This window comes from Prinia subflava, chromosome 18, assembly GCF_021018805.1.
Source record: "Prinia subflava isolate CZ2003 ecotype Zambia chromosome 18, Cam_Psub_1.2, whole genome shotgun sequence".
NCBI classification, from domain to species: Eukaryota; Metazoa; Chordata; class Aves; order Passeriformes; family Cisticolidae; genus Prinia; species Prinia subflava.
This window is the reverse complement of record NC_086264.1, coordinates 8,095,529-8,108,523: the sequence shown is the minus strand read 5'-3', so window position 1 is coordinate 8,108,523 and position 12,995 is coordinate 8,095,529. Positions and strand designations below refer to the sequence as shown.

The following is a 12,995-nucleotide window of genomic DNA, read 5'->3' as shown; positions in this document are numbered from 1 at the left end:
CTCAGAAGGATTTCTGTGTGTATATGGACCAATGGTATTTAACATTAAAAAAAATAAAGAAGATTAATAGATCTGTATGTATATCACACTTGATTGCAAGAGTTTGGTTTTGGAAATGAATGACAGGACATGATATGGTTAATAACTTTTTCAGAAGAAAAAGGCATGCAAAAGGTGAAGAGAGTTTCACTAAATCAAAAGACTTTGGCTGTTCATGAAATAGAAAGTAAAACCATTTCCTTTTCCTCCAAAAAATTGAAAACAACCATAGATTACCATATATGCCTGTATTAAAAAGTTACTTAGAAACAGGTTTAAGAATGGCAAGGACTTTCTTGCTTTAAAAGCAGAAACAAGCTTCTAATAATCTCCTTTAAATGAAATATTTGTCACAAATTCTCTTGCTTTTCTTCATAAAATAAATGAAGCCTGTAGGCAACTAAAAGGTCTGCTGCCTATGGCAGGAGGGACACTTCACTGTTGTATTTGCTCAAATCAATAGCTACTGAAGTTGTTGGGGGATTTTTGGATTGGGTTTTGTACAACGCACATTTTCAAAAGGATCTCATGAAACAATTTTTCATTACACAAATGTGCTAGATGTGCACATTAAAGTGTTTAATGAGCATATTTTTTTTGTTTGGAATATGAAATTAACAACTTCAGGGCCTAGTTCATCAGGTGTACAAAGAACTTGTAGGATTTGAGCGGGAATGTTGGATTCCCTGTATATATTTGGATCCACAGCAGGATGGTTTTCATATAGGTGATTTATATCCTCCTATCTAATAGAAACTGCCATTACAAAGAACAAAAAAACCCCAAACAAAACAAAACAAAAAAACAAACCCCAGAACCAACAAACAAAACCAAGAAACCCAAATTCTATTATGACATAGCAATGACACCTCACACATTCATCCCATGACAGCATTGGTGGGGACAACAGAATTCCTACATAACAGCATGATCCAAATCCCACTGCAATCAATGAAACATTTTCCCTTGTTTTACATTATTTGGAATTATCAGTAGGAACTGATAGGTTTGAATTTGGCAAGGCATTGGCTGGCAACAAGGCGTGCGCTCATTTGCTTTCATTATTTGACGTTTTAAGGTAAAGCAGGGGGAAAAAAACACAGCACAAAAAAAAAAAAAGAAAAAATTTTACTAGATTTTTACATTTAGTAAATGGACATGAAAGTAGTTTTAAACTTTACCTTGGAAATTTTACTTTTTTCAATATTTCATAGAAAAGAAACGCTCTAAGATACTGTTTCAGACCACAGAATTATTACAGAACATAAAGATTATATGCAAGGGCTTAATCCTTTTCCCAACAAAGATGGTGTTGGCCACCATTTTAACTCCAATGGGACAGGGGTCAGCTGAGAATGTGCCATGTTCCTAATTGGAAATCTCCTTTGTGATAAAAGAGTCTGGCATATACTTTGCCTTTGTAATTTGAATTCTATCAACAACTATTCCTAGCCACAAGAGAAATATCTTTAGGCAATATATTTGTATAGTTTCACGAAACTATGTTAAAGAGAGATGTGTGGGTGTTTGTGTGTGTGTGTTTATGTATTTATGTATGTATGTATACATATTTATGAGCTTGGGATGATTTTCTTAAAATACTTAACTTCACTTACATTATATCTTACATTGCAAAATGTACAGACACCCAGTGTTCTTTTTTAACAACATATACAGGTGAATTTATAGAGCCTTATAAAAGATTTCGTGATTCCAAATTAAAAACCATAGAAACATAATCAAAACAATGGAGAGTGATTTATACCTCTGATAGTACATAGCGCTCAATCGGGTCATATTGACAGCTGCATCTTTGGCATTGAAAATTCCTTACAACTCTTCAGACAAAATGTTGTTGCTTACAGCTTTTTTTTTTTTTTCTTTTAAACAAGAAAAACCAGGATTGACCAAAATACGAATTTTGGGGAAGTACTACTAAAAGTTTATTTTTTTTTTTTTTTTTGTTTTTAGCAAGGATAGCTTAGGAACCCTGAATTATCTTCTCACTTTAGTGTATGGTGTGGACTGTATGAATCCATTTAAAAATCAACTAAGTTGTACCACGTTTTTCGGAAAATTATATATAATATAATATATATATATTTTATATTTATTTAGAAGCTTTGAAATAGTACAGTAAACACTTTGCAACACGGTGTATAAACTACAGAAATGTCTTTGATAATTTTGTGGGTCTTCAGATTAACAACATTTTTATGACCCACAGGTGAAAAGAACATGATCACAATCTCTCTTGTAAAGTTGGAATAGTTTGGGGAACACTTGATCACACAAAAATAATATAAAACAGTCAAGTTTAAAACAGTGATATTGCATTTATAATGCACATCTCTTTTATCTGTACGATTGGCTTTTTGTGGTGAATATAAACATCTAAAGGGCTCAGTGACATTTTGGAGAGAGAAAGATATATAGTGCTGTAAACAGGCACACACTGATCAGAGAGGCAAGATCAGTTGCCTCTGAAGTTTCTACAGTTCTACACATTTCAACTCATTTCTCAGGCCTGCTGAGAGCAATTAGGTCCTATGGTTGGCCAGGATGTCTCCAACAGCACACAAATCCTTCAGTTACACAGAACTGGATGGCCAAGATAATGAAGTTGAAAGCTGATGCTTTTTGTTGGTCGACTTTTCTTTTGTGCAAATCATGCTGCTTCAGGTAAGTCCTGTAGAAGTGACTAGCATATCCTTTTCCGTGCTGCAGGGAAGAAAGAAAGACACTTCTGAGAGGAGCAAAAATAAAAAATCAGTCTCCAACAGTTCTTAGGTTTAGGATTTCTTAGGGTGTAGAGAAACAATCAAAACTTGTCACAAACTGATGCTGGAAATTCCCATTATAGCAAACAGTTTAATGTTGATTCACTTCTCAGAGAAAAGCCCTCTTTTTGAGGCTTGATAGCCTGAACACCAAATTTCATAGACTGTTTTATTATTCTGTCTAACTTGTCATGGCAAATATTCCAACGTGCCTGTTAGAAAATCAGTATAAAGATAAGGCAAATACTCAGACTTACAGGTGAAGTATTACTGGAATTTCACAGGCTAATTTTTCCCTAGTTCAGCTTGCTCTTTGAAGCAAGATCTAGAATTCCCCCTAAAATTCAGAAGCTGGTTTTCCTTCTCTTTCAAAGTGAACCATTATCCTCATCACTAAATGACCCTTCAGTCTGGTTTGACAGATGAAAAAAAAATGGTGCATTAGTGCTAAAATTCAAATTTCAGCATTTACCGTCAGGCTGAAAATTAACTGATGTCACACGGATGAAGAAGGTTAATGCATCAGCAAAGCCACATCCCAATCCAGCAGCTGCAGCAGCTATATTACCTCAAGACACTGACTACTTTAAGTGTAATTGGGAGCAAAAGTAACAAATGATTTGTACTAGCATCCAGCAAGAGCCCAGGTTAAATTCTGATCTCAGTCACACATTAAAACAAGGAACTAACTCACTATAATAACTCAAATATTATAATTAGCATCAGCACCATCATTATCTGGTAAAGCCTGTAGTGGTAAAATCAGGTGTTACCTTAGCTCCAAATCAACCAAATCCCTAAATCCCCAAGTTCAGTCTGCTTCTCTGCATGCAGTTATACAACGGAAACAAAAAAGGAATCGTAACTTTCGAATGAATCTTTGGATCATGTTCAGGTTGATGCTTGCATGGTGACACAAAAACACATCCAGTCTCCGTTCCATTTAACATAAATATATACCTTAGCCATACTTATTTCCTATATATATATATTCACTTGTAAAGGTGTGAAATCTGGGTACTGTATCACAGGGAAGTTAAGTTACAGGAAAATGTTACTGTGGGTATGTTTGTCTAATCTAGCCTGACTACGCTACAGGATGCACACAGAAAGGTGAAAAACATTTCTGTATAAGCTATCTGTTCAACATACAGAAAATTGCCAGATGTGTTATTAAAATTAAAACATCTAATAGATGAGGTTTCCAACGTTTCAGGTCTGTAGCAGATTAGTAGCAGAATTAGAAAGGATTTTTTAAAAGCTTCTGCAAGATGTTCTTTAAACAAAGTTTTTAAGAATAATGAGATCAGAACCTTCATGATGTTTTGATGCAGTACAGGCACAGATTAATCCAGTATCTGGACATCTTTTAAAGTATCTTTTTTTACTCTTACAAGAAACAATCATTCCAATAATAGCAGTACAAATAACAAGACTTATATTGGATCTTTAAAACATTTTTTTTTTCCCCAAAGTTCAGACATAATTTCAGTTCTCTTGCAAATATTTAGGCATAATTATCTAGATTTGTGTCTGCCACTGAGGAACTCGTGCTGCACTACAGACACAGCAGGACTTTGCTGGGAGAAAGATAAACAGAGATGCAGCTGGGGCTTTTATGCAGCACCACTGCCCCACTCCTGTCTGACACAGAGCCTTGATGTGGCACCCTTGCTCAGATAATGCAGAGATTGAGTTAATGGCTGTGTCTGGCCTTTTGCCATATAAACTGATGCATTTTGAAATTTTTCATCTCCAGTTAACATGTTTATATTGCAAAACAATCAAGCCCTTTTATAGTGGTGACTAAATATTATACGTTAAGTTGCAGAACTACTGCAACTCTTGCCACCTACAAAAATGGTACCAAATCTTAAAATATGCTCTGCCAACACATAAAAATCATTGGATTTTAAAGGCAAATTTTGTGCTCTATGTTTGTCTGGCTTTTTTTCTGGCTCTGCACAGAAATACATGTGCAAGCAAATCTCTCCATGTCTATACCAATTTCCGTCTTTTTACAGATGGGGAACATAAATCAGAGAGGTTAAATGGAAAGGAGGATGGACTCAACTGAAAAAAGAGAGCAATGAAAGTTCTGACATCTGTTTGTGGCTCTGTGTGTGTGCATGCATGTGTGTTCGTAAATCAACTTTTAAATAACAAACACTAAGCCTCTCTGTATCACAATTTCTCCATCTGTAAAATGGGAATAATATTGCTTACCTATCTCCTAGAGGTGCAGGAAGGTTTAAATCACTATTCTTTATAATCCACTTTGAGATCCAGAGATGGCAAGTGCTATAGAAATGGAAGTATCACAGTCAGTGTAAGAGCTGGAACAAGAACACCATAATTTCTGGTGCCTAATATCTCCTCTGAGATCACAGCTCTCTCCTTCATCCCTATTTTATCACCTGCTCTGAACTCTCAGACTAATACAGAGAGAAGTTTCAAGCCTGTGTGAGTATGGGTAGTCAGACAAAAGGCTTTAATAATAAGCAGTTTCATAATTCTGATAATGTAATTATGCTAATTGTACACATATTCTAATATTATTTGAGGTGAACAAGATGATTGAAGGTTCACAAGTATTGCAATTCAAATTCTTAGGGTACAGGATTTGTGCTGCATTGATCCTTCCCAGAACAACAAATATTTTGGGTGTTACAGGAAGAGTACTTAATGCATAAAATCTGTATGGAATAAAATAAAATAAAATAAAATAAAATAAAATAAAATAAAATAAAATAAAATAAAATAAAATAAAATAAAATAAAATAAAATAAAATAAAATAAAATAAAATAAAATAAAATAAAATAAAATAAAATAAAATAAAATAAAATAAATATAAAATAAAAATTCAATTAAATAATGAAATAAGACCTAGCAAAAATATATGAAGATTCATTTGTTGCTCAATACACCCTAATAAGCCTTGCATCCACAGTGAGCTAATTCTGTGTAGACTGGTAAGAGAAGACATGTAAAGACATCAGTGGTAACTGAACAGAAAAAGAAATGAAAACCACTAACATAATAAACAGGAAAGAGACAATAAAGTATGCAGTAATTATTCCTAGTTCATGGATCAGAAATGAACAGAAAATATTGTAAAGCCCTTGTCTCTTTAATAAATCTTCCTTTCACCCTCTTGCAAATCATCCTATTACACCCAAACTCGATGTGGGATTACCACTTTACAACTGTGAGTACAGGCAGGAGCATTTCCCCTTATGGAAAAGCCTGGAAGGGATTGCCTGTGCTTGGAACATCCTCAAACTCTCTGAATCACATTTTGCTCCTGCTAAGCAGTTGTAGCTGATCTAAAAGGGACAGAGAAAGGGCCCAGTGCTTCCCTACACAGCTGGCAACCCAAGCAGCGAAAGAAAACACATCCCATGCCTTTTGTAACTATTGTCACTTTGCCTCTGGACTGTATTTAAGAGCTCCATAAGCTCCTGCAGCATCACTTCTGCTCCTAACAGAACAACTGCTGAGTCCCCCCAGACGCGCCAACAGCCTAAAGATCCAAAGGAACTGCTAGGCAATAAAATTCCAAAGAATATCAAATACCAGCCATGCTGCTGCTGTTACTCCTGATCCCCCTTCACTTTGGATAAAGATGACCTAAAACCTCTTTCTTTTAAATCAAAAACCTCTGCAACAGCAGAGCAGGGGTAAAGCCACCATGTAAAGCCTCATCTTGCTTCAGATAATCTAGATTAAGTTCAGACAACATCCAAGCAGTATTTCTCTTCACACAGGCTTTCACATGCAGGCTTTTGTGCAAATGCTCTGTCTCCTCTGGTGGAGCACAAACTCACCACACCACCAGATCCAGCCTTCCCCACAGAGCACAGCAAATGCTGCAGCTTCCCCAGGAGTCAGAATTCCCGCTGCATTTCACTCAGGAACAGCAAAACTGTTCTGGCTTCACTTGCAGCGAGCAGTGATTTAAAAAGGAGTCAATTATCCCATATGCACTATGGTAAGGTTGGCTTTAAATCTGCATTGTTAATTTTACCTGTCCTTTGTATTTTGCCTCACAGTCTACGTGTTAACTGTAGCATTTGAAACACAGCTCTTCACCAAGCCCCACGAGCTTCACCAGAGGCAGAAATGGATAATTCCAGCGACCAACCAAGCAGCCGGACTGCATGTTCAGCACTCCTGCTCCAACTCAGCCCAAGCAAACAGAGACCACGAGCCAGGCAGGGGCAGAATGCACTCTGTCACACTGTCCCAGCCAAGTTCAGATCACCAGCAGCTACGATTTTTGGACAGAGGTCAACAAGAAGTGAACGGGAATGCAGAGTAAACTACCATAGCTCCCTCACCCTTCGTAGTGGTGCATCCAGGTAAGGGGTGAGACACACGGCTGGGGCTGGGGCTGGGGGATGGAGGATGGGGATTACTCTGCTGCCACCCATGTTCTGTGGATAAAAAAGCATTCCAGTCACTGCAAGTGTCAATTCAGTATATTTTGCAAGCCATAAAGTCTTTTTTTCTTTTCTTTTCTTTTAAAAATGATCTATTGCTTAAAGAAGTTTGCTAAAGCATTGCTAATAATCTTCTATGAATATTCCATTAATGGCATCATAAAAAAGAGAGTGTCTTATCCAGGCCAATAAACTTTGGTACACAAATATAAAAATAACACTTTACTCATATATCATTTCCTCATGAATTAGTTTAAGGGGAACTTTTTCCTTTTCTTTCCAGGCTCTAGTGAAAAGATTTCATTCTTCAAATCTGTATATTCTGTAGAGAACTGTTGGATAAAACACCTTGAATTCCAGATGCCCACGTTTCATTTTACGCAATTAATGTGGGGGTTTAACTCTGTATTATATCAAATAATTGGGGGTGGGGCAAAAAAAAAAAGGAAGATGGAACGTACTTACTTTTGTACTTGAAAATATAGATAAATAATTGAGTAAGACAAAATCTCCCCCACTGTCAGTGAGTCTGCTGGCTTTGGTGATCACTGTTAGTGCTTTAGGAGCGTGTCTGAAGGGTCCTGAAGGTGTTAGGAGAAAATCAGACCCCGCTGCCTGTCCAGTTCTGGCACATCACAAGACAGGCAAGGCAGGAGAAGCTCCTGCCTGTGAACCTGGCAGCTGCCCCAGGGTGGAATCTGCCCCCAATAACAATATGGCACTTAGTATGGTTGAAATGTTCCTTCTGGCATCTGCAAAATCCAAGATATAAATACTGTGTCTAAAATAAACCCAGAGCATTTGGACTGATGGGTACAATTACCCAGATTTCATGTGAAACAAGAAAACCAATTGTGAGCATTGGGTCTCCAGGCTGTGAATAAATTAGTGTAGGCCAAAATGCAAAAGTTTTTGTTGCTGCACTGAAACTTTTCTGGAAACAGGCTTGATTTTAGCTAAATAAATAATTTCCACAGGCCATTAAAATCTTTTCTTCCTTTGAGAGTGTATCTTTACTTCTGGAACAAACATGATTATGCAAAGGAAAAAACAAACCCTGTCTTGTATAAAGAAAACTATGTAACCACATATATTGTGCTCCTCTTTCTCCTTTCATTAAGTGCATACATTTCCATGTCTATATACATTTAAATCAGTTCAAGAAAGAAGGATTCCCAACCATGCCAAAATTTGACAGTGCTGGAAACTGCACTGACCATAATGCAGCAAACCTGACAAATAATGTTACCTGCTGCAGGAAAAGGGGGCGAGAGGTTTGTCCTTTAAACTTTACAAAACTACCACTTTTCAAATCTGAGCATCATGTTCCAGACCAACAGCAGATTATCGCTATTTTTCCAAAAACCTTCTTGACCAAATTGCTGCCTTACACATAACACCACTTCTTTTAGCTTTGAGACTGAAAAATACATACTTAAAAGGTATTTAGGTATTTTCTGATGTTTGGAACATGCAACTATTTTCATGTGGCGAGTGAGATGCCTGATACAAATGCTGACACGTTATGACAGCAACTGAAATAATGTTTCTCTGGTGCTAATGGGTGCTCTGAGATTTATATGCTACCTGGATTTAGCTAATCTTCTGGAAAAGAAAAAAAAAGAGAAAGAAAAAAACCCAAAACTATTCAGTTCTTAAGAACTACCCAATTCCCAGTTCATTTAAGCAGTGACCTTAATCAACATGTGCTTTACATCAAGCCCATGACTAAGAAGGATTGACTTTTGAATCGAGCCCTGGGTTTTGTCATGAATGTTCTGTTCCACACAAGATACTTTTATGTGCATTTGATTTTCTGTTCTAAATGCAGAGAATTTTCTTTTCCACCCCCAGCAACAGCCCAGCGGCATAATTGATGTCAGATTTGATTTATCTCTGGTTCTGATTATTTACTACTGAAACAATGCTTTTTAGTTACTACAACTCAGCAGACAAAAGTACTAAGCTATATTCTATAATGTACCATAAAAACACAAAAGACCATTTTTCCACAAGATACAGTGGGAATAAAGCTTCTTTGTCTTTCTGTACTATTAAAACCATATTATCTACCTGAAAACACTAAAGATAATACATGACATCACCATTAAAGGCAGAGAACCACAGATTTTGCAAAATTTAATTTTGCTGGAGTTCTTATAATTATGTACTGTGTTAAGGCCTATTAAATAACTCCCAAATTGCTCCTGATGTATGTAAGGCTTACAGCACAGAGCATATTCCCTAAATATATTTCCAAATTCTGTGTCAACAACTTATTCTAATTGCATACATTTTGTAGTACCAAATTCACATTCTTTGCAATTCACTATAAGCTAATAATTTTGGTATCATCCTTAGTAAAACTCCTATTTGACTCCTTTATTTAATTATTTTTTTTATAAAAATTGCTTATGTGTTTGCATGCAACAATAATTTCTTCTCCTCAATCTTATTTGCTTTTTTCTCTATTTGTTTTTGCTCTTTGTTTTTCAAAATTCACCCTTTCTATTGCATTCTTACAAAATCTGCAGGACACCTTTCTTTCAGCTGACAAGCCTGAAAATGAACATTTCAGTCTGAGGGTTAAGCAATGCAGAGCACACTAAAGGCCAGCTACAATGTGACTTAAAATTTTCAGAGCCCTGGGGAGAAGAGGAGGGATATGAACCATCCCTCCTAAATTGCTCATAAGTGCCTCAGTTCCCTATAGATCCAAGGGAGAAGCAGACATGTAGATCACCATTTGGTGGCCTTCAGAGGTGTCTAAATTATTCATGCAGGATTTGGCCTGAAATAATTAGATTTACTTGTTCTTACATGAGGCAACATGCATTACAGCATTACATCAGCATCACACTATGCATTCCTATCCAATGCATCTTTGCCAGGATGTTTTTCCCAGTGCTCTTCTCTCCTAGCAGGGATTAGCTGGCATTAGGACCTGGCAGATATGTTCCCATTCCTCCTCTGAAAGTTTTATTTTCTGTTTCTGAAGCACATGCTTGTCATGAGCAGCACACGTGCTGATTTCAGGGAGTCTTTCCCAGTTCACCAAGATAACACAATTATGCGTATCAAAGGCTTCTCACAGGCCTTTCAAAACTTCTCTTTTTCAAAATCACATATTGGCTCATTTCTATCCAATAAATGAAGTTTGCTTATCACCATTCTTTGTCACTTAAGATTACCAGAATGCAATGATTTATACCCACAATATTAAAATTTCTCAGAACACGTCAAGCAACCTACGTGGGCCACAGCCTGTGAACATATTCCATCTGCTGTCAGGAGTGGTGCCTGGCACCATCTCCCAAACTTGTTAGGGAAAAAATCTGGCTGACACAGGCTAAAGGCAGGTCAGAGAGTGTGAGAGAACAGACCATGGCACTCCAGTGGTGGAAAGGATCCTGTTTAGCTCATCAGAGTGGCCATGAAGAAGCGTGGAAGTACAAAGCACACAGTCCTTTATCTCAAGTGGAGCAGAAAAAAAGAAGTTATTACTGCATCTCATTTGTGAGGTAGGACTTTTTTAGCTCTCAGTTCCTATCAATAAGCACAGCTGTGTGCAGCTCCATTCAATTGTCATCTAAATTCCAATTGAGCATGGATGGATGTTAAATTAAAGCCCAAACAGTCAACTAAAAAAAGTCAGAAAGTGACAGAATTTTACTCTGACAAAAGATGAATTCACCATATCAGCATCTATAAAATTCCTTATGAATAAAGAAAGGTTGTGTTCAAGCAGTTTCATAATGGATCTTTTTCCAGGGCTGAATGCAGCCCTGATGCTGAAGGTGAAAAGATAAAGTCAGAAGACTCAGCTCACTTGCAAAAACAGGAGTCTGTCATCCCTGTACCTCTTTGGGGGATCTACTCTGCATCCTTTATTTTTCCTTTCTAATCCACATTACTTCTGATGACCTGTAAAAATATCATGTAAAGTAACCCCCTTTACACATATGAAATAGGTTTATGTGTATGCAAAAAATGCAGATTTACTCTTGAAACTCATACAAGCATGAGATTTTCAGGGAGAATTTAGGAACCAAGATCTGAAAATTTGCCTCTCCATGTTCACAGTATTTCCTTCAACCAGTAAAGACTATTATCCTAACAAAGAAAGAAATCAAATTATCCCAGCAGACTTTGGATTTTCTGTGAACCCACATCCCATTTAGTTCTTCCAACATTTCGTTAGGTATTGGAGTTAAAAATTCTTATTGTATCTCCTACTTCCTCTCCAAAAAGGTCCCCAATACTTAATTTCTCACTTTTCTGCCCTCACCATACTATGTTTCTAAAACAAATATATTCACAGCTACTTCCCAGCAGCAGTCATCAGACTACTGGCATGGAAATGTGGATTCTCAGTGGTTAATGCACAAATAAAGCTGTTTACAGGCTTGCCAGACAAACAGCAACACCGATCCCTACAGCGTGCTTGTCCAAACGTGACGAACAGCTGCACTTCCCTCTCTTACTGGATATTTGTTGCACTCTTTAAATGGTTTTCCCTGTTTTTCCCACTTAGGACAAAGCAAGGAAAAGTAAGGAAAAAGGAAAGGAAACCCTCTGAAATCAAAGCAGTGGAAATGACTGTGGAAAATCACAGTTATTGTGTACAGCAAAAAGACCCAAAGCAAGGGCAAGGAGTTCCCTGGACGCAGAGAGAAGATTTTCTGTGCATGGACCCAGGATCAGGCACACAATCAATTCTCCAGCTCCTGACTGTCACAGGAAGGAGGTTTGTACATTGAAGAGCAGCATTTATTTATAATGAGTAGAATTTTGCCTATCAAAAATAAATAACTGCAGTGCCTTTGAAAATTTCAACTGCAAACATGCATCTCCATGCTTCCCACAGAGACTCGTGTCCCTGTGTGGCTGAATTGCTTTTGTCATAGGATTTAAATTTATGGGACAAGAGGCATTTTGGAATTTTAAAGCAACATAGCACAGTAATCTTAAAAATTGCCCTGAAGTTTCAAGCAATCTTTCTGCTGGGTTTTTTGGTCTGCTTCATACTCTGCTGTAGGAACGCAGAAAATGGTGTTTCATAATTAAAAAAAAAAATCTCCCCAGATGGTATATGCACAGCACACACAAGCACTGCCAAAATTGACCTAAATGAATAAATATAGCACCAGTCTGAGATAGCTAAGATACACGAGACTTCTGTGTAGTCAGAACTGGCAAATACAGATTTTACAGCCATTAGAGGAAAAGAAGCAGCTGAAATTCTGTATTTTTAAGACTAACTCAGAGTATCATTTTATTTCAAATAAAACTTACTAATTTTTAAAAACTTTTTCAGTTATTTTTCTGCACTGTAGCTGGGAAGAGCTCTAGAGTCATCTTAGATAAAGGACATTATGTAAACCTAAAGATGGGCACAATTTTAAATCAGTACTTTGTACAGTGCTGGGTACTGCTAATGCTGCCCAAGACCAGTTGCACAAACGGATTGAAGCAAATAGTATTAAAAGCTATCACCTGTGCTTTAAAATTAAAAGAAGAGGGCTTATTTCACTGTCTTATATTCATTATTTCAATAAAAATTGATAAAATAATGTAATTTATAGGCTTTATTGGGCTACAGCCAAGTTATCTTTGCATATTTACATATTCCTTTCTAAGCTGGCTTTCTGAATTATCTATTTCCTTTTTGTTGCTGCAATAATGCCCTGTAAGTGCTCTCCCCCTTGAGCAGGAGCTGCAAGAGGAATACAT

At 36.9% G+C, this 12,995-nt stretch overlaps 1 protein-coding gene across 4 annotated transcripts in view; it reads right to left on the bottom strand.

Annotated features, from left to right (window-relative positions):
* Positions 1–1,154: 1,154 nt before the first annotated feature.
* The window catches only part of PCDH10 (protocadherin 10), a 33,588-nt gene continuing 21,747 nt past the window's right edge, over positions 1,155–12,995 (bottom strand). Inside the window, exons 5-7 of one of the 4 annotated variants that reach the window (XM_063415055.1) lie at positions 7,161–7,256; positions 5,046–5,120; positions 1,155–2,760 (exon numbers count right to left, since the gene is read on the bottom strand). In XM_063415055.1, coding sequence (XP_063271125.1) covers positions 5,086–5,120; positions 7,161–7,256 — 131 coding nt within the window. In that variant the 3' untranslated portion in view covers positions 1,155–2,760; positions 5,046–5,085. The remainder of the gene's footprint in view (positions 2,761–5,045; positions 5,121–7,160; positions 7,257–12,995) is intronic. The other 3 variants (XM_063415056.1, XM_063415057.1, XM_063415058.1) reach the window with 3 other exon arrangements.